The sequence below is a fragment of the Sciurus vulgaris genome (assembly GCF_902686455.1).
Source record: "Sciurus vulgaris genome assembly, chromosome: 15".
Classification (NCBI taxonomy): Eukaryota; Metazoa; Chordata; class Mammalia; order Rodentia; family Sciuridae; genus Sciurus; species Sciurus vulgaris.
The window spans coordinates 73377032-73402252 of record NC_136476.1 but is presented as its reverse complement, the minus strand read 5'-3'; the positions used below and the strand labels follow the sequence as shown (position 1 = coordinate 73402252).

The 25221-nt window shown below is 43.5% G+C and overlaps 1 protein-coding gene across 3 annotated transcripts in view; it reads left to right on the top strand.

Annotated features, from left to right (window-relative positions):
* The window catches only part of ASTN2 (astrotactin 2), an 883413-nt gene that overhangs the window by 106885 nt on the left and 751307 nt on the right, over nt 1-25221 (top strand). For all 3 annotated transcript variants that reach the window (XM_079113408.1, XM_079113407.1, XM_079113406.1), the window contains exon 2: nt 10588-10775. In XM_079113408.1, the coding sequence (XP_078969534.1) occupies nt 10588-10775 (188 nt within the window). The remainder of the gene's footprint in view (nt 1-10587; nt 10776-25221) is intronic.

The window sequence follows — 25221 nt, the reverse complement described above, 5'->3', positions numbered from 1 at the left end:
AGATTCTCACGACATTCATAAGAGATTGGTTTTATGATCCCCATTTTCCCGTATGAGTCAAGGGAAGCTCAGAGAGGTGAACTTGACTTATTGAAGGTCAACTCCGAAAATACAGAAGGATTGGAGAGATCTTAAGCTCTTTCTCATTAAAGGACAGAATGCATCCTGTACCTGTTTCTCAGATGTTTGCATCTTAAAAGCAGAGGAAGCAATACATAACCCCAGTGAGTGACTTTATAATACCAAAATGTATAAACAGAACCTGGGAGTGACCCAGGAGGATGTCTGTCCTGGTGCTTTTCATATCATACCTCCAGGGTGAAGTAAACCCTCCATCTCCTTATTCAAACATACATGCTCCATTTCTTCACACAAATAGGACAGTGGTGAGCATGCTGGATTTGAAATCATGACATCAGGTCTTGAATTCATGTTCTGCCACTCACTAGGTAGAAAACTTTGGAAAAATCTAATTACTCTCCACTGAAAAATGGATATTCTACTATTACCTGCCTATGCGGGAGACCCATGAAGACCAAATAAGAAAATGAATCCCTAGACCAACACCTAATGAAATATTGGCAAATGTCCCTTTGGACCTCCTCTCTCTGCATCAGTTTGCAATATTGTAGGACAGGGAAGAGGGGGAGGAAGGGAAAAACTCATTGTTGAGATAGATTATTTTAAAAAAGAAATAACAAAAGAAATAGTGAGCACATGGGGAAAATAAGAGAGTATAAGAAAGTTAAATAACGAAGACAGACCCAGGGTAAGAACCAAAAGATTCAGCAAGGAGGGAGGGAGACGGTTCTGGAGAATATAACATGGAGTAATGAGAACCAATTCCATCAACCCTCATCTATTTTCAAATCTAATCTGAAACGATGTGCTTTTCTCCCTTGCCAATATCTCTTAATTCTTCCCTTTCCCTCCCTTATTTAACTGGGTATAACTGTATTATTTATCTCCACTGAATGACTTAGAAAAACAATTTTGTATAAAGATACAGTTCCCAAAGGAGGTGGAAATGGACAGATGGGAGGCTGAGGCCGAGATGCGCGCTGACAGCTGGGGTGAGGGGGTTGTGAGGTCCTCCTGGGACACCTTTCTCCAGCTACTGCTGCAGGGCCTTGGCTGTGACACAGCCCTCACCACCTCTTCACCTCTATCCCTCCGGGGCCACCTCCCAAGCCCAGCATACCATTGGCATCATCCTGCAGGCATTTCACCAGCCTGACATCAGGATCTAGTAGAATTACAAAACATCCAGACGGTAGACTCTGCCTGCCGGCTTTGTCTGAACCCCTAACCCGTGAGGAGCGTGGAGTGACCTCATACCTACTCCCAGAATAGTCTGGGCATTCTCTTTTGTGGCCACTACCACCTGATGGTCCCCTTGGTTGATTATCCTTTTTCTGCTGTCCTTGACTGTGATTTTCTTGAGGATAAAAGAAATTTGGGAAATGTGCATTGAGTGATGCATTTATTAAACAAATGTTTACTGTACACCTACTACATGCTGAGGACAGAGGACAGCAGTGACGGAGACAGACATAGCCCTTTGCTGAATGAATGATTAAATAGGTAGATGAACAAGCAAACTGAACGAAGCAGGGGGATATGCTGCCACAGACTAGATCAGAAAGTCTGCAAGGGCAGCAATCAAGTAGATCTCTTCATCTAGTGGATCCTCAGGGCCTATACTGTGTCTGGCACATTTTAGACAATGCATCAATAGTTTATGAAAGGTGTGTGTGTGTGTGTGTGTGTGTGTGTGTGTGTGTGTGTATAGTATAATTCAGTTCTATCTATCTATCTATCTATCTAGAATGCAAAATATTTGTCTATATGAAAATTAGTGGTTTTTGTTCCTCAAGGACATCATAGAGGTAGTGAAAAGATACACTATGTGTAAACTGAGAAACATCTTTACAACACCTATGAAAAGGAATTAGAAGAAAGAATACATAACAAATTCAACAAGTGAAAGATAAATTTCTAACAGAAAAGTTGGAAATTTTACAGACACAGATTCTGAGGAAATCCTTATATGGATCACACTGTGTATGATGAAATGCAAAGTTTTTTTTTTTTTTTTTTTTCAGGTGAATCAAAATATTTAAAGCAGGAAGTAAAAAGAAAAGAGAAGCTCTCTTGCTTCCTGTGCCTGTCCCTTATTCTGTCTCCTCCCCTCAACACTGAGTGCTTTCCTCACTGGAGGATCTTACCACTCCTTGCTGGTCACACATAAGCCTACCAATGTGCAGTGCTGGACTTGGCAGGTGTGAGAGCTCACTTTGCACGTGCACAGCATGCCCACATGCTCCTGGACTCACTCGGTCATGCACACGAGGTTCATTCTGGGCATCTGAATTGAGTGGCTCCTTTGGGCCAGGCTGGTACCAGGCTCTATATATTGATGCCGAGGGTAATGATTGCATTTGCTTTCAGGACTAACTGCAGAACCTTGCAGATTTGCAAGCACGTTGCTGTGTATGGCCTTACTTTCTTCCAATTCTACATTAGATGTGATGCAAGTAGGACAGATTGTGACCCCCATTTTACAATAAAGAGAATTGTGGAGGCTCTGTGATTTGTCCTCAATCAGTTGATATAAAGGGAGCACACAAGTCTGAATTTCTGACTCCAAATGCAGTGTTCTGCTCATTCTCCCAAGCTGTTGGAGGTAGTCAGAACAATTGGGGTACATCCTCTGTTCATCCGTCCATTAGCCCTTCTACCCTGTCATTTTTATTTTTGACATGTAGAGAGCTTCATTAACTTCTGAAGCAGGGCTTGGTCTGATTGCACTAGACCAAGTGGGACCTGGCACTTTCTGTCCTGCTAGGATGAAGTCTGTGGGCAAGACTTGGCAGCCCATTTCTTTCTTTCTCTGGGGACTTGATATGCAGTCCTCTGCTGCTTCCTCCACAGGGATGAGCCTCTGTGGTTTCTGCTGCCCTCTCCCTGCTGTAGCCCTTTGCACATCTGCAGCCTTCTTGCCTCACTATTCACATTACTGCTTCACCTGAAGGGCCTCTGTCTCATGGATATTTGTTGAAATCTTTCCCTCTTTTCAGACTCCTGCATGATGGCTTTCTAGATTCAACCAAAAGTCATCTCCTCTCCTCTAAACTTCGTACTTCAATTTATAGCTATTTATAACATGCCTTTTCTCAGTCCCTTGCTCTGAGTTCCTGAGGACAGAGCCCTTCAATGCCAGATCTCAGAAAATGTTTGACTCACTCGACTTTTAGAGGAAGTGCGTGTTTGTATCTGTTACAGAGATAATTTATATTCAATGTAGAAAATACAAAGAAAAATGAATCAGCACATAATTAAAATCACCTCTGATCCTATCATTTAAAAAGTGCCATTCTTGATGTTCTAGTATATTTCTTTCCAGCTGTATATACACATATTTAAACAAAATCCTAAGATTGCCTATTTTCTATATAAACTTCTTTCCTCTCACTCCATGACAATGTAAGCTCTTTGAAAGTTAAAATTATCTTTCTCTTCATTTGCATTCTCCAAGGTGCCTAAACTTGAGCCAGATGCTAAATACATTTCTGTGGAGTTGCTGTATGGGAATCAAGCCATCATTGATGTCCTGAGTTGCCATCTCTTCTCTCTTTCCTCTGTGAATACCCATCAGAATTCAGATATGAAGACAGCTCAGTTCAACTTGCAAAGCATTTATGGAGCCTCTACTCTATGTTCAGCCACTGTGCCAGGCACCAGACTGTACAAATGATTCTGACAGATTTCTGCACTAGAATTCATTGAGAGAGGTTAGCTGTGTAAAGAGATCATTTATGTTTCTATCAAAATGGTGAGGGCTGGTGGTGTGGGCTGGGGAGACAGCTCAGTCGGTAGAGTGCTTGCCTTGCATGCACAAGGCCCTGGGTTCGATCCCCAGCACCACCAAAAAAAAAAAAAAAAAAAAAACAAAAACAAAAAAAAACAGTGAAACAAGATACTGTAACTGCACATACGAAGCAATACATAACAAATGCCACTGTGGAGAGCTTATTAACTATCCAGAACATGCCAAGGGCTAATTTCTTCATATTATCTCATTTGATTTCAAAAGTAAGTCTAAAGTCAGGCTCTGTTATTATCCTCATTTGGAAGATGGGGAAACTGAGGCACAAAGAAATGAAAGCTTGTCCACTGACACACAGATTAAACCAAGAGGAGCTTGGATCCAAATTCAAAACATTGTCTCCAGAGCATGTGCCATTCTTTAGCAAGTGGTATTCCTTCCTTCTGAGAGCACGGAAGAGTGCTTAGCTCATATGGATCACAGAGGGCTTCCAGAGCAGGGCACGGGGTTGAGTGGGGAGAGCTTTTAGAGACTCAGAAAAAGCATCTTCAAAGACAGCGACTTAGGAAATAGCATAGTACAGATGGTCCCTGACTTTTGATGGTTTGACTTAGGGTTTTTCAACTTTGTGATAGTGGGAAAGTGATATGCATTTCATAGAAACTGTCCTTTGTATAACCATATGATCATTCTGTTTTTCAGTAAATTCAGTAAACTACATGAGCTATTCAACAATTTATTATGAAATAGGCTTTGTGTTAGGGATTTTGCGCAACTGCAGTCTAATGTAAGTGTTCTGAGCATAGTTGAGGTAGGCTTGGTTGATTTATGATGGCTGGCAGATTTGACTGAAAATATGTCCAACTGTGTGTGTGTGTGTGTGTGTGTGTGTGTGTGTGTGTGTGTGTGTCTGTGTGTGTGTGTGGTCTGTCTCACTGGTGATAAAAACCCATGGCCTTGTGCATGTGAGGTAAACACTCTACCTTTGAGCTAATATTTTCACGTGTTTGTGTGATGGGTTCGTAAATCCAGACACATCTACACATGTGGTAAATGACATAACTGTCCAATGAGAATTAATATATAAGTTCATGGAAAAGAGTGAAAAGAGGTAAGAATGGGGAACAATGCATGTGCCAGGTCACAAGGGACCTGCTATGCCAGGCTCACAAAATTAGGTTTTATTCCAAGAGACATTAGAAACCACAGAAGGATTTTGAGCAAAAAAGTGACAAGGTCAGGATTATTAGTTAGAAATTTCATCCTGGTGGCCATTTGAGGATGGTAGGGAAAAAGGGAAGATATCAATTAAAAAGCCTGCTGAATAGCCTCATTTTGCCTTCGAGATCTGATTTATGCTCTTTTCCACCCTGCTGTACACTCTGGGAGGCTGACCTGTGTGTTGGCTTCAATGAAGCACCCCTGGGTGTTCAGCTCAGGTGGACTCTTGCGTGAGATACCTGCAAGAAACTGGCAATGGGAGGAGAGTGAGGCTGGGGCACTGGACAGCTTCCTGCCTGCATTCCAGGTGCCTGGGCTATTCCACTGAAGGCCGCAGGCACCGTCAGACAGCAGCATGGTAGCTCTTTCCTATAGCTGTGGCAATTTCAGGGTTTAATCACCACCCCTAACCCTCACAACCTGTGACAGTGCCTTGCTGTGGCCAACCTTGGAGTGCCTCATAGCCTGTGATTGGCCCTCTTGAACTGTGCTCAGACCTTTGGCAATGGTCCCTCCATTAAACACTTCTCAGGGACCTTATTGAGCATGTCTTTGCCTTTCGGATGAGACCCTGACTAGCACAGAATCATTTGTTATAGCCCATGAGCTCAATGACAAAGGTTTGCATCAATTAACTATTGTAGAGAGCAGAAAGAGGACATGTTTTTTAGATTATGTCCCAGGCCCTCTCAGCAGGACCTGCTGCATGGTGATCACCCAGGAGTGCTGGAACAGCTAGTGGCAATGATGGTTGGTCACTGTCATACCTTTCCCAACTCTGCCTAGGCAGTGGGTTCCTATATGCAGTCTTCTATGATGTCTGCTTCCCCCCTTGAGGCAAAGACCATTTAGGAACTCATTGAAAGTTTGTTCTCTCTGAGTTTCTGCGAATAATTGGCTGGAGGGTCAGCTGGTAACCGTGGAATCAGAAGGCCTGTTAGTTAGCCACTTGGGAGATGTTACCAAGATGGCTGGTGATCAGAAGAGCTGCTTATTTTCATAATGACCTTCAGGAATTAAATAAAAATACAATGAGTGCCATAGATTCGGAAGAATAAGCCAATTAAAAGCACAACATGCCTTCGGGATTTTTCGTTTCTTTTCCAGGAGGCTGAAAGGCATCCGAGGCGGAATGGCAGTCTACCCAGAATCACTGATGAGGGCTGATCCTCTCTCTTGGCTTTTGCAGGATGGTTGAGGGGATTTGAGCCTGTTGAATATTTCACAAGCTGCAGTCCATGGGGGGAGAACGGAGAAAGGTGAAAAGGCAATCCCCGAGTTTCTTTATGATTCCAATATAAACCCGAGCTCTGCAGGGGGGAGGGGAGGCCGGCGCTGGAGTCAGCCTGCCGCCGGAAGGCACGGCGCACCAATTCTCCCACTTTAATATTGGCTGTTTCATTTTATATTCATCATGTCAGCATAATCTGCCTTTATGGGAATCGTCTTGGTTCCCGACCAAATGCGTTTAGTCCCCCTTTTGCTCTAAGTTTGATTGTAATATGACTTGAAGACTTCAATGAAATGTTTATATGGAAGGACTAGGGGAAGAGAAAAGGAAAAATGCAATTGGAAAATCAATCAGCAGGGAATTTCAAGAGGTGGCTTTGGTCATGCTAGTATTTCTTTGACCTGTTTTTAATGGACACAGAACTGGCTTTCTGATCAAGTGGACATCACTGGTTCCCTGCCGCATGCTAAATAAACTACATGCTCTAATACAGCATTCAAAGCCCTTAGTGCTGTGTCTGAACTACAATTCCAACCCAACTTTCTGCTGCACTCCGAGGTGCGTGTGTAGCTTCATGCCCCTGAGATACCCAGCCAATCTCTAGCTCCTTGTCTCCTCTGAGGAACACCAGAATGTCCATGCTTTGCAAGTGCTCAATGCTACGTGTAGTCCTTCATCTGTAAGCTAGGCAGGTCCTTTCTCACCTTTGAGTTCTCATCAGACCTTTACTTAGTCTTTAATTCTTTAATGAGACTCAACTCTGTGTATTCTATTTTTATTACCACCTTATTATGGATATGTGAATGTATGTGTATGTGTAGTACATGTAGTACAGCAATACAGTCATTATTTATTGAGCACTTATTATGTGTCAAGTACTTTTTCAAGGAACTCTAGAATTGGCATGAAATAAGACAAGCAAGGTCCCTGTTCTTCTGGAGAGACAGTAAACACATGTTCAAGTGAATACATACAATAAATCTCTAATCGTGATAAGTGCTGTAGAAGGTTTTTGTAAAGGGGATAGAATAGAGATCAGATGGGCTTGGAGAGGAGCACTTTAGCTAGAGTGGTCAGGCATAGCCTTTCTGAGCAGGTGTCATTGGGACTGAGAGACAAGTACTGAGAAGCAGCAGCTTCTGGGAGGAGGGTTCCAGGAAGATTGGACGAAAGGTCTTTATGCGCTGAGACAATAGGGAGCTGTTCTGTTTGAAGAACAGTGGTAGGACTTGCAGGGGTGGAACATGTGCTAAAGCTGCTGCAGAAGGAGATAGGCCAGTCTTGGAAGAGGGTGCCGGTGTCTGGGGAGCTGCCTGGGGAGAATTGCTGCTGCTGAAGGAGCATGTGCTCCCTGAGAGCAAGGATGCGTTTCCTCTGACTCCATACTCTGAGTTCCTAAATGGCCCGGGATTGAGTCAGAACTTGGTAAAGTATGTTGAATGATTAACTAAATGCCTGAACAAGTGAATGGATGACCAAGGCCTTTGGTTTCCACTAAATCAGTTTTCTCTTTGAGTTCTCCAGCTCCCTCCCACCCCAGCAACAGTTTCTTTTCTTTGTAATAGAGTGAGTCCAGAGCTATTCTCTGTGATTCAATATTTACTGTGTTTCACACACTGTTATTATCATTTAACGTTTACTGTCTGCTGACTGTGCACTCAGCGCTGTAGCAAACAAAGAGCTCAATCTAGGTTTGGTTTGTGGGCTAATTTAGTCAAGGAAAAGGAGACAATGCAAGTGCAACTGGCAGAGTAGAGATTGCATGGACTGGAAACCCACCGGGTCCAGCTGAGCACAAACCCACCAACCACCTCGCAGGAGTCACAAGCCCCATGACCCTCTGTTTTCTAGTTTGAATATGGATTCATGAGAATGGAAAGCTGCTTTTGTGGTGGGATTTCAGGCACAGGAGAAAGGAGCTCGGATTTCCACCAGCCTTCCTGGTGGAAATATATATATAGCTTCCTTCTGTAGGAAGCTGTGTCAGCCAGCTGTGGCCTGCCGTGGGGCTTTCTTTACGTATCATTCCAGGGACTCTTAGCACAGCCAGTGCCTATCCAGCCAGCAGCACACGGACCTACTGAGGTTGACAGTACTATTTCTAGTGGCAGCTGTCAGCCCTGGTTCCCTGTGCCTCTGTGTCTGAGCTTTGTTGCTCCTAGAGAAAATCAAGTGAGGTGCTGAGCAAAGCCATTTACTACCATGTCCTCACCTTCCTGTGGCCCAGCTGGCCGGCTGCCATGGAAGGTACTGCCAATGCCTTGGGCACTGAGGCTGGCAGGTTGGTGGCAGGGGAGCTGATCACCTCAACCAGGGAAGGAGAGAAGGTGTTGGGTAAAGACCCAGCTGGTGTCCTCCACTTGGGCACCACAGTGAACTCAGGGCCCTTGTGAGGCTCACAGGTCTGAGAGATGATGAATTTTGTGATTATCTCCAGCCTGGTTTAATCCTTCAGGCACTAAGGGAATGCCAAGCATGCGGGCACTTGGCTAATGACTTCCCATGTTCTGGTCATTTTGTCTTTTACTTGAGTCAGGTGGGAGGCCCATGGAGATTTAGAGTGGAGAGGGTAGTACTATGAGGTGACTTATCCTGTGGTAAGATGCCGCTGGCTTCTGTTTGAGAACAGACAGAAGGGGCAAGAGTGGAAGGAAAGAGCCAAGGTAGGAAACCCGTGCAGGAAAGACAGGGTATCTTCTTGGCCCAGGTGACTGAAGCAGAGGAGCTAAGAAGGGCAGATGGACTTTGAAGGATTTCCTCCTGGGAGGGACAGCGAGCAGTCAAGGATGTCTCTAGTATTTTTGTTTTTTCCAGAATAGCTGAAGGGTAAATTAGATCCTGTCCCTATTAATAATAATGATGATGGTGATAAATTGATCGCCAACTTAAAAATTCAAAGCTAACTTTTTCTTAGCACTTATTAAGTGCCAGGCATTCCTCCCCTAAGGGTTTTTTATTACAGTCCTCAAGGAGTTAGTCTGTTGGGATGGACCATATACGGATACTACAGTAGAATTTGGTGAGTAGATATCGTCTCCTCATCTCTTCAAATTGATCCTTTTCATTTCAGAATCACCATACGTGGTGACCTGATTGGTTAAGGAAAAGTTCTAACTTGCTCTGCCCAGCAGTCTTGTGTGTGTGTGTGTGTGTGTGTGTGTGTGTGTGTGACTGCACATGAGGTTTGGGGATCTGTGGGCCACCTCTGTGTCTCAGGAAGGGGCCTAAACCTCAAACGCTGCTGAAGCTTCTTGTCTACTGATGGAGGCTGTTGAAGCTTCATGGCTGCCAGAGGTTCTCTCACTTGGTACACACCTGACATTTCTCCAAGAGCCCCACCACCCTTCCTCTTTATTCACACGATGCACCGATAGGCCTGTCCTTTTGGAACATTCCGTGGATTCATTCCTTTAGTAGAAGGCACTGAAACAAGCTCGCATGGTCCCTGAGCAATGGCTCTACTGGTACTTCTGCCATTCCCCAGCTTCCCTATTAGGAGACTGCTGTTGGCACAATAGAATACTAATTCATACTAGTGAAGTGACAATATAAAAACATTTATGGAGGAGGGAAACAGTATAGAAATAAGAGTTAGGATCTTCATGTCAGGAGACCTGATTTAACAATTTACTCGAAAGTTCTAACTTTACTTATCTGAGATCTTGGTGTGTGGTTTTTCAAATGTTTTGAAGACATGGAATCGTTTGTGCTGACACTTCCTTGCTTGGGACTGTGGTCTATACACTTAAAAATAAATAAATAAATAAAAAATGGAGCCGCTTTCACCAATGGAGAAGAAACAGGCTCAGAAAAACTCACTTGCCAAGCTCCCTTCAGGATGACCCAGCTGCTCTCTTGGGTCTTTCTAGCTCTGAGCTTCTTCCATGAGACTTCCAGCTCGGCTTGCCAAAAATTCAGAGCTCAACTCCTATTCCTCTGACAGATCTCCTGCATTTCCTTCTAGTTGCATAGCCTCAGAAGAATGGGGCACTTTCACCCTGTTGTTTAGTTTCATTGCACTTTGAAGTAAAAAGAATTACTTTTTCATGCATGGTGTCAAAAAAAAAAAAAAAAAATTACACCAGACCAACTGGCCCAATTCCTTTATTACCTGGGACAAATCTTGGCCACTGTTGTGCCATCTATGAATAGAAGTGATGACCTCTGACTCACAGATTTGGTGTAAGGAAAGGCATTTGGCTTAAGGAGGTGGCTCCTGAGCTCCTGACTGTGTGTGGCTCCCCCCACCCCCACAGCACAAAGCCGGACATGCAGCTCACCCCGTGCCTTGGGTCTTGTCTTGCAGAGATGTCTGGCACAGCGGCGGACATCTCACTGGTGCACTGGAGACAGCAGTGGCTGGAGAATGGCACCTTGTACTTCCACGTCTCTATGAGCAGCTCCGGGCAGCTGGCCCAGGCCACTGCCCCCACGCTCCAGGAGCCCTCGGAGATTGTCGAGGAGCAGATGCATATCCTCCACATTTCCGTCATGGTGAGTGAGCGGGGACGTGATGGGGGTTGGGGAGGGGACAGCAAAGAAAAGAGTCACAGGGAGGCAGGAAAGTGTCAGCAGATGGAGGGAAAGAACTGGCCAAGTGCAAGAGGTTAGGCTGATAAACAGAAGGGCAGATGGATTCTGTGGCATCACCTGGACTGATGCGTCCCCATCCATCATCTGTCAGCTGTGACAAACTAATTGTGCTTCAGAGAAGAAAAATAAAGGGTTTCCAACTCTTGGCCTTTTGGCTGACATCTCTGGGAATAGCTGTTTAACATCTGTCACGTGCTTGGCCTGCTTTGCTGAGGGCTGAGGTTCAATGCTCCAAAATGCAGTTGGCCTTTCCAAGAATGACTGAACAAACAAAATTGGAATAAAATCAGAACAGGCTGCCATTCCCAAGTGCCCTGAGGTGTGAGGTGCTTGAAACTTCACAACTACACAGTGGCTCCTGGAGATGGATTGACTGTAGCCAACACACCCCTTTTCAGAGGCCCCTGCATTAGCCTCATGATACGGTTGTAAATAGGGTGGCAAAGGGGAAGGAGATTTGCCCATGGTGACATAGCTTTTGAGCATTCAAACCCATAGGAGTCTGACTACAAAGTCTGAACTATGTCCCTGCTCACCATCTTAACTGTCTACCACATGTAAAGCACCATGAGGGCACATTAGTGGAAATTATCTCATTGTACTCTTGCCAAAAATGCATGAAGTCTGGCCTGTCACCTTCATAGAATAGACGAAGTTATGGATACAGAAATGAAGTGTACTTTCTTGGACCCATGATATAGAACTCTCTGTGTCCGTTGCCTAGGAGTGGAATCACTTAAGTGGTAGTCTAAAAGGTATATAGTCTCATATTAATGATTTCTTTAAAAAAAAAAAGCTATAATTAATGACTTTGTGTGGTTGATAGGAAATAAGCAAACAAATACAATTTGCAGAAAGTACAAGGTCTAATGAGCTCAGGATAAGATCTAATGATGCAAAACCTGCCACCCCCCTCATGTTATGCTCCTCAAAGTCATTCTTGCATTATTTTTCTCCATTTCTTCGTTAGCATGACTCCACCAGATACCTGTGTCTGAGGATTTACAGCTCATACCAATGAAGTGATTGGCATAAGTACCATCTCCTACCCCTTCAATTCTTCCTTCCAGTCAAGAGTCAGTATTTATTGAGACTGCACCATGGTGCAGACTTGTAGTTTTGGTCTCTTTTCCTTGTTCCTCTTTAACCAACACAGAGCATTAAGCATTCTGATTAGGGCTGAGGAAGAACTTGGAAATTTTCTCCTTTTGGAAAAACATACACATATCCCAGCCAGATAGCAACGTTAATTTTGGACCTAACGCATGCTCATCACGTGGAAGAACAAATCAAGGCCTTTGTGTTATTCATGGAATGAGTGTGATAGACTTTTCCACATATATATTTAGCAAATGATGCAGCCACATGCTAAGACAAGTGGGTGCCTATGTGCTAACTTTGGGGTGCAAATTTGTAAACACCATCTCAGAGTATTTGCTGGATTCCTCAGGGAGCATGGGGCACTACCTGATTTTAGGGAGGGTTGAGGAGTGTGGCTGCTCCTCTTTCTTTAGTGTTTGAAAGTGAGATTCAGTTTTGATTAATATTTATTAGGTATTTTCTGGTTTGGGGCATAGCATTCATTCTTCTCATAACCCAGTAACCTATATCTTATTATCTCGATTATAAATGAGTCATGAATGTTCCTTTTCTGCCTTCAGGCCCAGTGTTAGTTTCACTAAGTCAGATTGTCTTCCCAGGATAGGGTTCCTCACCTTTGGCTTTTGCTAGTGAGTTCAGCTTGAAAAGAACAATATACCATGACCATTAAAATCCCCTGTAATCCAGGATTTGACTGGAAGAATAGGGAACATGGAAGTAGTCACACCCTACACCTTCTCTACCCCCAGGCTATCAACTTAGCCCTGTCCATCATTCAGGGCTCTGTGCTGTAGCTGTCCCCTGCCACCATCTTACTCTCAGGGGATAGTCATGTCCAGCACACACTGAATCCAAAGGTCTGCTGAAGGAGGTGTGTGGATGAGGGTTAGCTGCTCAGAGGTGGGACCAGCCTCTGAGAATGCTGCCTACCATCTAGAGGTAGAGAAATGGATGGTTATAATCGCAGACTCTGGAGATTGAGAAGCCTGGCATGAAGTGCTGATCTGCCACTTTCCTCTCTAGATTATCTTGGGCTAAGTACAGAACCCCTCTGTCATCTATAAATTGAGGATTATACTAATACCTACAGTAGACACCAAGTCCTTGAATCAGAGAAGCTTGGCATGTAAGAATTTGCTTCTATTATTAGGGGCACTTCAGATGAAAAGTTTGATATTTTCTGATTTATTGAAATTCTCTGTGAGTTCCCTGGAAAAGTGATATTTTCTGATTTATTATACTCTTCCATTTCGTAGATGGCCAAACTAAGGTTCACCACAGGTAAGGACTTTTCTGTAATTCCTCAGTCAACAGGGCTTAAGGAATCACCAGGTCTCTTTGTGGCTCAGACTCTGACCTTCTCGGTCTGGCCCCAGACAATTCAGGCAGAGCAGAGTGTTTGCTTTCCCTCCCCCAGTGACCATTCAAAGTGGCATTCAAGATGGAGGACTGTGTCTTCTCGTTTCACAGAAGAGAAATACGTCTTCCCATTCTGCAGACGGGAAGTATGAGACTCAGCAGGTCATGGACTCACTATGACTGTGTGGCTAGCCAAAATACAGTTCTAGGACCAGGCTTTTCTGATGCACACTTAGGTAGCTACTAGTTGAGCCATTATTTTTCATCTGTGGTTAATAGCTAAGATGGTACCTGAGAAGACCCCAATTTCTGGTCAGATCTTAAAGAAGTCTGGTTGCTCAGGTCCATGAGTTCTGTCTCCTTTTCTCAGCTGCCATGTAGGGAAATCAGCTCCCACTCCGCTGCTGGAACATACTACCATCCACACCTACCTGAGTGGAACCAGCAAGCTCCTTAGGCTTGTTACATCCTGAATTGAGGATCTTCCCCTTTCCCGGAGGGTTGTATCACCTGACTATTAATATTCCAAAGGATGATGCAAGAAGGTGCTCAGTGAATCTAGGCCAAAAGAAGAGGGTGGACTGTCTTCTCCCAGATTCCCCAGCCCAGCTACTCTGAGCGGTTGCATTTCCTCCTCAGCTGTTCAGGAAGCAGGATATAGAGAAGAAAGCAAAGGTTCGGAATTTAGCTGAGCTGACTGGAAATCCAGCTTCTCCTATTATCTGCTTCCTGTTAGTTGTATCTTGAGTGACTTCCTTACCACCTCTGGGTTTCAGTTCCCATATCTGCAAAACAAAATTAATCATACAAATCTTACAGCATTATTGGAATGAGTAGAAGAAATACATAAATAGTAACTAGTATCCAGCATGGCACCTAGTTTTTACTGAACTCCTAGCATGAGGCCTGATTTCAGGGGTTCCACCTAACCAGGTCCAGCCACTCACTCCAAAACCAAACAGAAAAGATATGTGACAACAAACAAACAAACAAACAAAAACAGGAAAGAAAATTTATTCAGTGTAGAGACACTGGGAAGTAGCTATGTTGGTTCTTTTGGAAGCCTGGAATCAGTCTTCGTGATGAAGCTTTGTAAAGTTCCTTTCCTGATTGTCACTGCTACCTTTTTTGCTTGGGTTTTGGGGCAAGTGACTGGCCCTGGTTTGTTGGAAGTGTGGAATCAGTTCTCTGGAGTAGGACTGCAGGATTAGTGAGAGTTCCGCAAAAGTGGCTATTAATATTACTTCTAAAGGACTCCAATCTGGGAGTAAGAAGACTTAGGGTGCAGTCTTAGTTTTGCTGCTGTATTGCTGTCTGATGTAGAGAGAAAGTCATAACACCTGACATTTATTTTGCAGAGTTACTACATGAGAGGCAGTGCTCCAAATTTTATTTTACATGCATTATCACATTTAATCCTCACAACAGATCTTAAGATGGAACCTCTTCCTTAGATGAGGGTGGAACCTGAAATGTTCATAAAATAAATAGCTATATGACCTTGATCTCACAAAGGTTAAATGACCAAACCATTATTTCATTCTTTTAAGGCTAACCTCTGTCCTTAGTCTGCGTGGTAGACCCCGTTTCTCTTCTCTGTTGCTAACTTACATTATAAAATTTCATGTGTGAATTCTTGCAAAGGCCCCCCACACACACACTCACACACTTAAATGGAATCCATGGTTTTATTAAGAGGATTTATGGCTTAGACACCAACTCCAAGGTTGAACAAGGTCTCTGTTGCTAGCTTTATGTATTTGGCCAGATCTCCTCCGTTATTTACAAAACTAGACTAATATTCCCCACTTCCTAGAGATTTCTCCTAAGTATTGCATGAGGTCACACTCACAAGTGTCCTGGATAATAAAAAATAATCACTCCTATTATTGACACCTTTCTATAGGCCAGACCAAGTTAGGTGAGTGCATTATTCTATTTAATTTGTCTAATACTTCTATAAGACAGACACTGTTATTGTCCCTCATTTACAGATGGGGAACCTAGGAGTTAGTGAGGATTTCTGTCTGCCCATTGACGTCACCAATAAGTGATCAAGCTAGATTTCCATCTCCCGTCTGTCCAAACTGAGAGTCTGTATTCTTGGGCAGGAACCCACATGGTACAGTGCCTGACATTCAGTGCGTATTCAAAAAGCAGTTATTAAAATGTTAGCTATAATGTGGAGAAAAAAATGTTAGCTGTAGTGAGGGTCTATCATTCCTGCTATTTATGGAGTATTCACTTGGGTACTCAGAATACTTGTTAGAGCTTGGAAACTTGTCAGATAGGAAGAGAGGGGTTGCTCATGCCAGCAGTTTCTAGGTAGGAGAAAAGAAACCCCAAGGAAGTCAGGGAGAGTCAGAGGAACCTTGTGACTTGAATCCTATAGGAGCCCTTTGCCTTGTTCATCTGCATAAACTGTCAGGGTCACTTACCCTCTGCAAGGTTGGTTTGGGATCTACATAGGCATTCTTTTTTTTAACATTTTTCTGTGAAGGAATTTACTACATTTTATTTGAGAATATAAAATATCTAAGCATGTGGGAAAATATTCTGTATTATTAAATGAGAAGACACATTTATAAATATGTTAGTTTGGGGGGAGGGGATTGTTGTTATCGTTTTGTTTTGTTTTGTTTTTTTTGGTACTGAAGATTTAACCCAGAGGGGCTTTACCAGTGATCCACATCCCCAGCCAGGGGATGTGGCTTTCTTATTTTCAGACAGGGCCTCTCTAAGTTGCTGAGGCTGACCTTCAACTTAATCCTCCTGTCTGAGCCTCCCAAGACAGTGGGATTATAGGCATGTGCCATGACCCTGGGCAAGATATTAGGTTTTAGTCAAGTTTCCCTTCTATTGATCTATTTATTTAACTCATGAATTCTTTTTTGTTGTCGTTGTTCTTTTTAGATATACATGACAGTAGAGTATAATTTGACATCTTATATGTGGAGTCCAACTTATTTTAATTAGGAGCCCATCCTTGTGATTGCACATGAGTGGAATTTCACTGGTTGTGTATTTATATGTGAACATAGAAAAGTTATGTCTGATTCATCCTACTGTCTTTCCTATTACCATCCACTCTCCCTTTCCTCTGTTTGCTGCCTTTGTCTAAACCAATGAACTTCTATTCTTCCCTCCGTGCCCCAAACTTGGAATGGAACCACCATTTGACCCAGCTAAACCACTCCTCAGTTTATACCCGAAGAACTTAAAATCAGCACAGTATAGTGACACAGCCACATCAGTGTTCATCAGCAGCTCAGTTCACAATAGCTAAGCTATGGAACCAACTTAAATGCCCTTCAACAGATGAATGGATTAAAAATATGCACAATGGAGTATTACTCAGTCATAAAGAAAATATGCACAATGGAGTATTACTCAGTCATAAAGAAAATATGCACAATGGAGTATTACTCAGTCATAAAGAAAATGAAATTTTGGCATTTGCCAATGAACTGGAGACTATCATGCTCAGTGAAATAAGCTAACTCCCCCCCCCCCAAAAAAAAAAAAACCCAAACAAACAAAAAATAAGCACAAAGGCCAAATATTCTTTCTGCTATACATTCTTGAACAGTTAGGAAAGTGGCACTTGCGTTTCCTGTTTAGAAAGCGGGAGGAGTTTACCTGCTTCAGGCAGCCTTGAGATTACATGCAAAGAACTCTAGCAAATATGATTCCTGCTTCTTCTTTACATATAGGTGTTGTTTTTGCTTTTTTTTTTTTTCTGTTGTTATCATTGTTATATTAGCACACAGAGATATATTTTACTTTTGCGTTCATCAAAGTTTATTTCAACAAAAATAGTTATCAATTGTGGTTCAGAGGTGAGTCATACAACTCTACGTTCCCCTTGCTCCTACTTTTAAACAATGGTGTCATTTTGATATGGTATGTCTTGTCTTAAAGAAGTCCACAGAAATTATTATAGAAACTGCTTAAGATCAATATCTTTCATCATGACTTTCTATTTTTTTTTTTTTTTTATCTTTGGTCTTTTTTGTGTGACAAAATGTTTTTAGAAGGGGAATGAAAGGAAATGTTTGGTTTGATGTAGAAGAAAAGACTTCTGAGGGCACTTTTCTTTCAAAAGGTGTGTCCCGTAGGAAATGCTGCAGATTTGTACTAGCGGCACCAATGAGGGTAGACTGCAAAGGGACCAAAATTTCATCCACGACAGGAGAAGCCTTTCAGTGCATGAACTTTCCAGTAGCGGAGGGACCAGAGCCAGGGAGTAGTGAGTTCCTTGTCCCCAGGGTACATAAGCAAAGTCTGGCAGCGCTTTCATTGGGATTTGAGGAGGAATAATAGTTAAATTAGGTATCTATTGTAGTTCCTTCAAATTTAGATGATGTATGATTCTGTAATATAATAATATATAGAAAAATACTTTGAGGATTATAAAATGCCACATAAATCTATGGAATTATTATTACCAGTCTCAATCAGTAGCTTTGTTTGAAGAATCTGTGAGATGTTGGGATAATACTTAATAATGCTTTCTGTGAAAGATGGGTTTAGATCATTTCCCCATGAGTGCATTTAGTCACTCACAGCACGTCATTCATTCCCTCATTCATTGGTTCAGTCAGTCAGTCATGTAATGGTCTATCTGCCTATTAAATCTAACAGTGAACATTCTATCGGCAAGGGAAAAATCTGGGGGAAAATAGCTTTAAGAAAGAATCAGCCACAACTCAGAACAAGTCAACTATGGAATCCGACTGCTGAACGTGCTCATATATTTTAAGTTGCATTAATAAAAGACTAGTTTTCTGAACAAATGGTTCCGGAAGTTCTGGGGGAGACCTGAAATATCATGTTCACTTGTGGGGCCCACTTGTTTGAAGAAATAACAGATTAGAAAATTTATGAGAAATGAATGCAGACAGTGGAGAATCTTAAAATAATAGCTAACCAGGACTGCTCCAGTGCTTGCTTGGGGATCTAATTCTCAATGTCCATTCAGTGGGTCTCATTATTCCTCCTCCTCCACCATTGGAAAGAGAGACACAGAACGCAGCCGACCTGTCAGAACGGGGCCCTCAGTGTGTCCCGCAGTTCACCTTCTGACTCCGGGACTGACTTGCTAGTGGTGGGACTGGAGCGTGATTTTTCTCTGCTTCCCTTTTTGCATCTGTAATGGGTCGATGACATGGGGGCCCGGGACAAGTGCGGTAAGTATGGGCCTGCCACCTTGTCCTGGCTTTGCACAGGACACAACTCTGCCATTTGTATGTTCATGGACCTCCAACGGCCTCTGTAACGAAGTGCCACAAACAGAGTGACTTGAACAACAGAAATGTATTGTCTCACGGTTCCAGAAGCTTCAGTCCAAGTTCCAGGTATGAGCAGGACTTGCTCCACTGCAGGCAGGAGGGGAGGCTCTGCTCCAGGCCTGGCTCCTAGCTTCTGGTTGTTTCTTGGCTTATGGCAGGTTAAATCAGCCTTCCCTTGGCATTCTGCTGTGCTAGTGTGTGTGTGTGTGTGTGTGTGTGTGTGTGTGTGTGTGTCTGTCTGTCTGTCTGTCTTGGTGCCTGGATTCTTCCTTTTCTATAAGGACACCAGTCATATTGGATTGACCTTAACCCTAACCCTAATGACTTTGTTATAACTTGATTACCTCTACTAAACTCTTACCTCCAAATAAGTCCATGTTCTGAGGTACCGGAGTGTAATGATTAATTTGAATTGTCAACTTGATTAGATTAAGAGATGCCAAAGATTAAGAGACTTCTGGGTGTGTCAGAATGTTTAGGAATAATTGGCATGTGGGAAATCCCCAAGTGTGGGCAGCACTGTTAAAGAGATTGGAGGCTTGGATGGAATAAAAGTTGGAAGAACAAGCAGATGGAAGCTTGATTCTTCTTGAATGGGTTCTTGATTGTTGCTGTGATCACCTAAGGACATCAGACTCTGGTTCCATTACTCTTCCAAAGTGGACCCTGCCAGTGATTCTCCAGGGAGTTTCCAGAAGCCTTTAGTCTCAGACTGGGATGGCATCATTGATCCCTCTAGTTTTGAGGCTTCCGCATCTTGGACCATGCAGCTACTGATTCCTCCAGGTCTCCAGCCTGCAGACAACCATTGTGGACTATCCAGCTTCTGGTGATGTAAGCCAATCTAATAAATCCACTTTTATAATCATACTTCCTGTTGGCTTTTTTTCCTTCTAGAGAATCCTGACTAATATATGGGGATTAGTATTCAAACCTTTTTTGTTGTTATTTTTCTTTTTTAATAACACAATTGAATTGGTAATAATAAATGCAACTACTATGTTTGTTGTGTATATATGACACTATTGAAGGATGCTGAGGACAACCAGGAAAAGAGAAGACAAGCTCTTGCAGGGTGACTCTTCAAAATCTTTCAGAAAGAAGGTAGATTAGCAGGAAATGGATCTTAAGAGAAATTCTTTTAAATGGAAAGGTGGCAAAAATCTGGTGGTGGAAAGACCATAATTCAAGTACATAGGCTTCGACTTCAGTTTCAGCTCTGTCACTGATGTGCTCTGTGACCTTATGCAAGTCACACGCCTTTCTCAGCCTCAGTGTCCCCATCTGCAGGTTAAGATCAAGCTTTTATTCATTGCCAAAACATGCTGAAGCTTGGTAATAAAATTACCCTGAGTTCCTTTTCACAGAAGTGGTTCCTCTCTGGAAATCCCATTCCCTTCTGTTTTACAGAAAGAAAAATGCTTTAAAATCATAAATCCACTTTTTTAATGTTTAAAAATTTAAATCACTTGAGCCTTGTAGCTTGGGCCTAACTTTCTTTACCAAAAAAAGATGCAGTAACAGCCAACTGGGGCTCTAGTCAGGCTTGTGGGCAAAGTGGGAGAATAAGCCATAGCTTCTGTCTACAGGAAATGTGGCTTGTCTTGCTCAGCATTTAGGAACAGGCCATAGAGAGGTGGACTAAGCACTGAATTTGGTGTCAGGAGGCCTGAGTTGAAGCTCAGATTCTCCCAAATACCAGCCGTTAGAGAGACAAGCTTCACGTTTGGTCATTTGCAAAATGGAAGTAAAATTGAAATCGTAACATCAAACTGAGATAAAGTGCATGCAAGTATTTGGCAATACGTTCCCCAAAACAATAGATCCCTAAAAAATGTTTGAGATGTTGGAGCTGAAAGCATGGTAGGCCTCACAGAGTCCAACTCTTCTGGATCAGCCAGCTTTTACTCGTTTATCCTACAAAAAACTCCACCCTGAATCTCAGTGACTGGCCAAGCAATGATTTATTTCTCACACATACTACACATTAGCAGCCCCCAGTGGCTGTGGCTTATTCGGCAAGTCCTCTCATTTTGAAATTTTGGCCCAAGGGTAGTCCTTGTTGAGACATTTGGTTTTCATGACAGAGGAAATGAAATGAGCAAAGAGCTGGCTGAAATCTAGGAAAATATAGAAATCTAGCTGATGCTAAGATGTGGGCTCTTTACATTCTGTTGGCCAGGACACATCATGTGGAGAAACCCAGAGCTAATGGCGGGGGGAATGCAAGTTGCAGCCCTTACAGGGAGGTGCACACAAGCAGTTGCAGATAGCAGAGCATACTCCACCCTCATCTTGCAGATGGGGAAAAGGAGCTGGGAGGGTGAGTGCTCCCCATTCCTGCACTATGAGGCTGGGCCTGCGGATCAAGCCCAGGCAGAAAGGGTTGACAAGGACATCCTGGAGACAGCAAGAGGCAGCTTGTGAAAGGGGCCCAACAGCAGTTCTTTGGCACATTCTAACCAAAGCAGAATGCAGGGTGAGAAGGTGTATAGCAAGAAGTTCTGTGTAAAACAGACAGAGGGAGTCAGAGAGGAACACGGGAAAAAGAGACGCTAGCCAGTATTTATTGAGAAGCTATTCTAAACCCAGTAAATAGAAACTACCAGAAACAGAAAAGGAATAAAGGGAAACTAAGAGAAAGGAGAGCCACAAACTGCAAGAGAGATGTAGAAAAATAAAGGGAAACTGGCAGAAACAGATGGAGGATTTAGAAAGAGCAGCAGACAGGAAAAGAGCGAAGAGAATAACACAAGGGGGGCACAGCACAGAGAGAAGGGAGCAGGGAAGAGTATGCGGAGCTCATGGCCAAGAAAGAGCAGGGTGTGGCGGGGTGGAGGGCAGGGCCTGGGCAAGGGGAGGCAGGGAGGAAGTCCGGCAGGTGGAGGTTGCGGAGGTGGGGAGGGCCGGGGCTGGGCGCCCAGCACCGTGGATCCCAGAAGAGGAAAGAGGCAGAGGGCCAAGTGGAGGGTCTTCTGTGCCCAGGCCTGGAGGACGGGAGGGAAAGGGAGGTCCATGCAGAGGAGCAAGCTGGGAGCCACAGGTCGAAGGAGAGTTGAGGAGTGTCCTGTTGATTTTTACCCCCAACCTGTCCCCTCCAGCTGCTGCTTCTGTGTTTCATTTCATTCACACGATATTCTGAGAGCAACGCAGAATGAATGGGGTGTGTGACATGTTGAGGTGTTCAGCTGGTTGCTCCCTTCCCCACGGGCCTCTAGAGACCCCATAGCAAAAATGGGTGATAAGCTTAGTTTGGGATATCATGGAGCTTGTATTTCCCATTTCAACTAATTTCCTTTTCTCCCTTCTCCCCTGTGCTCAAAGGTGGTTTGGTTTGGTGAATATGATATGGTCCTGGAGACAGATAAACATAGATTTGATTCATGGCTCTTCCCCTTATTGCTGTTTATTCTTAGGTGCTTAACTCAACCTCTCTGTTTTTTTTTTTTTTACTCTCTACTGAAATATAAGTAAGAGTATGGAGACCATATTCATAGGGCTGAGGTGTGAAATAAATGATAAAAGACTCATAAAATATCTCAGCACAGAACTCAATGAAGTTCCCTTTGTTTTCCTTTTGCCTTAAAATTTTTTTTTTTTCTAATTGTTGTCATGCTTGGCCTTCACAAACATCCTTCCAGATAAGTTGGGCAGAAGTTATTAAGAATATCGACTCCAAAGTATGTTAGAAATAATCTACTAACTAAATAAATGGGGTAGAAGAGATAGTTCTTCTTTACAGTAGAATTTCCAATTAATAAATGTAAAAGGAAAGAGGAAAACAGAGAATCGCCATTAGGCAATCACCACTGTAATCATCACTACTGACAAGATCCACCCATGTGTACTAAAATTAATGGGAGAAACTGAGAAGAAACAGGATATTTTCAGAGTCTCCAAGTACCGCTGTCCTGGGTATTTCTGAGTTACAAAAGGGAAATAGTGACTTTGCTATGGAGAAACCTGGCTGATACCAGTGGTGGGGGCTTCCCAGGGCCACCAGAACCCATGGTCAGACGGTGGGATTCAGACAACAGAAATGTGTTCTGGTGGTTTGGAGGCCTCAGTGGGAAATGAAGGTCAGCCCCTCCAGGGAGCGCCAAGCAGGAGGCTTCCTCTCTCTTCCACCTTATGGGGGCTCCTCCTGTTTCTTGGCTGGTGGCTGTGTAATTCCAACTTGGACCTCTGGGCCCATGTCATCGTCTGCTCCGTGGTCTCGTCTCTGTCGTAGGCACACGGGTCACTGAGCAAGGGCTCACCTCCATGACTCAGGACGCTTTCTTTTTTATAAGGTCCTTAATTACATTTATGAAGACCCTTTTCTCCAAATAAGGTCACATCCAGGGATGACGTGTGGACTGGTCTTTCTAAGTTCTACTCTTCGGCCCACCACACCACCCCAACCAAGTGGGCGAGGCCAGGGTCACCAGCAACAAGACATGCCAGCATGATAATGCACGGAGAAGGGCACCCTTCCACTTCTGTTGTGTCCTGGCCGAAAATGTGTGGCCGTTCTCATCATGAGGAAACATCAGACAGACCCGGCGAGGGGCGTTCTGAAAGATCAGTGACAAGCACTCTTCAAAAGTGATAAGGGTGTAAAAGAATAGGAAGAACTGAACCGCTGTCCCAGACTGGGGGACACAAGGGACCTGACAACCAAATACCACGTCGGGTCCTCGGTTAGATTCTGGATCAAGGAAAGGACATTTGTAGGAAAACTGGTTAGATCCATATAAGGCCTGCAGTTTGCCTCATCGACAGCTGCCTGGTTTGAGTTATTTTATTATGGCTATGAGGATATTAACACTGGGAGAGACAGAGCAAAGAGCATACGGGAGCCTCTGTTATCTTTGCAACGTCCTGAGTCTGTAATTTTTCCAAAATAAAAAGGCTAAAAACAAAAGCTAATGTCTACTCTGGAAGGAGCTGCTTGGATTAGAATTGGCCTATCACCACTTCATGTGCAGTGTGACCTTTTAAATGACTTGAAATCTCTGTGCCTCAGTTTCCTCCACTATGTAATTATAATAATTTCTACAATTAAAAAGATGGATGTAGTGTATACAGATGTCCTATTGATGAGCATTTGCTGCTGCAATTGGTATTGCTACTCTTTTGTTCCTGTTTCACTAATGATAAAACCAAGGCTTGGAAGGTTAAGATGACTCTGTTCTAAGATCAAACAGCCAGCTGGACATAGTGGCACACACCTGTAATCCTGGTGACTCTGGAGATGGAGGTAGGGGGATTGCAAGTTCAAACCAGATTCAGCAACTTAGTGAGGCCCTAAGCAACTTAGTGAAACCCTGTCTCAAAATTAAAAATAAAAAAGGCTGGGATATGGCTCAGTGGTTCACTCCCCATAAAAAAAAAGGAAAAGAAAAAAAAAAAAATCACACAGCCAGTATCTGAGCTTAGAATTTGAATCTAAACGATCTCTCTGCTCCCTAATTCTTCCTTTCTTACAGGGCAGGGTGGGTGAGGACCTTCCAGGGGCCCATCTCCATAATTGCCAATTACCTGTCTCCTGGTGACTGAGGCAGGCCTGACCCTGACCTGTGAGAGAAGGCAGGCAGCTCATTCCACCTGGCCATGAATATTTAGAAGAAGTGAAAGCAGAAATTTCTGACTTTATTCTAAGAAAGAGGTTCTTTTAAAAGTCATTCCATCCCATCTCTTCATATTAGAGGGAAAACAAATAGAACCACTATGTATGGTATCCGGGTCTCCAGGAGTGGCTGATGGTGTCATGTGGCAGGTGAGTGACAGCCGGCCTTCCCATGTGGACTCCTGGCAGCAAGTGTGTGTGTGTGTGTGTGGTCCTGGCCACACTGCTCTCCCGCTATCCAGGCAAGCCAGGGGAACCGTACACGGTGTTTAAAGTTCAGCAAGACTATTTCACTTCATTGTGGTAATCGTCCTGTCTGCTAATCCACCGATACAGTCAAACAACTACCCAATTCAAACTTCCGTTGCTCATGCTCCCCAGCTCAAGGGCGTCTTTAATAGCAAAATAATACTTGTTTTCCTTCCTTCTCTGTTTTTCCCTAATCTCTCCCCAATGAGACATAACATTAATTACAGCAGTTAACTGAGAGTCTGTCTCTATTACCTCCTGCCACCTTCTCCATCTTGGCTTCTGCCTCCAAAATTTCTCTCCTGAATGAAGGAGGGAGGGTTGGGCAGATGTGTGCTGCGTTTATTTACCTGTTCTCTGCCCACCTCCTTTGTGCTCGCTCTCAAGTCAAGTTGCAGCAGTGATTTTGCCGGGGTGTGCGTGAGTGTGAATGTGTGCTGTACGTTGTGTGTGCCTGCTCCATAATCTAGCTGTCATTTTGAACTAATTGTGTTGTTTCCTCTTGTGTGGAAGGAAATCTTATCTGTTTTGGATTAAAATTCAATGAAGGTCATAGCGGCTGGAAAACTTACCAGACTGCTGCAATTAATGTTCATTTGGCTTTGATAAATTGGAACGTTCCCCTCAATAGGACTGGAGTGGATTTCAGAAGCAATAATTCTTCCATTAACTCAATGATTCTGCCTGCGAGGGAGGACCTTGTCCTGCTTTTGTTTGTCATCTGTCACTTGGAGGA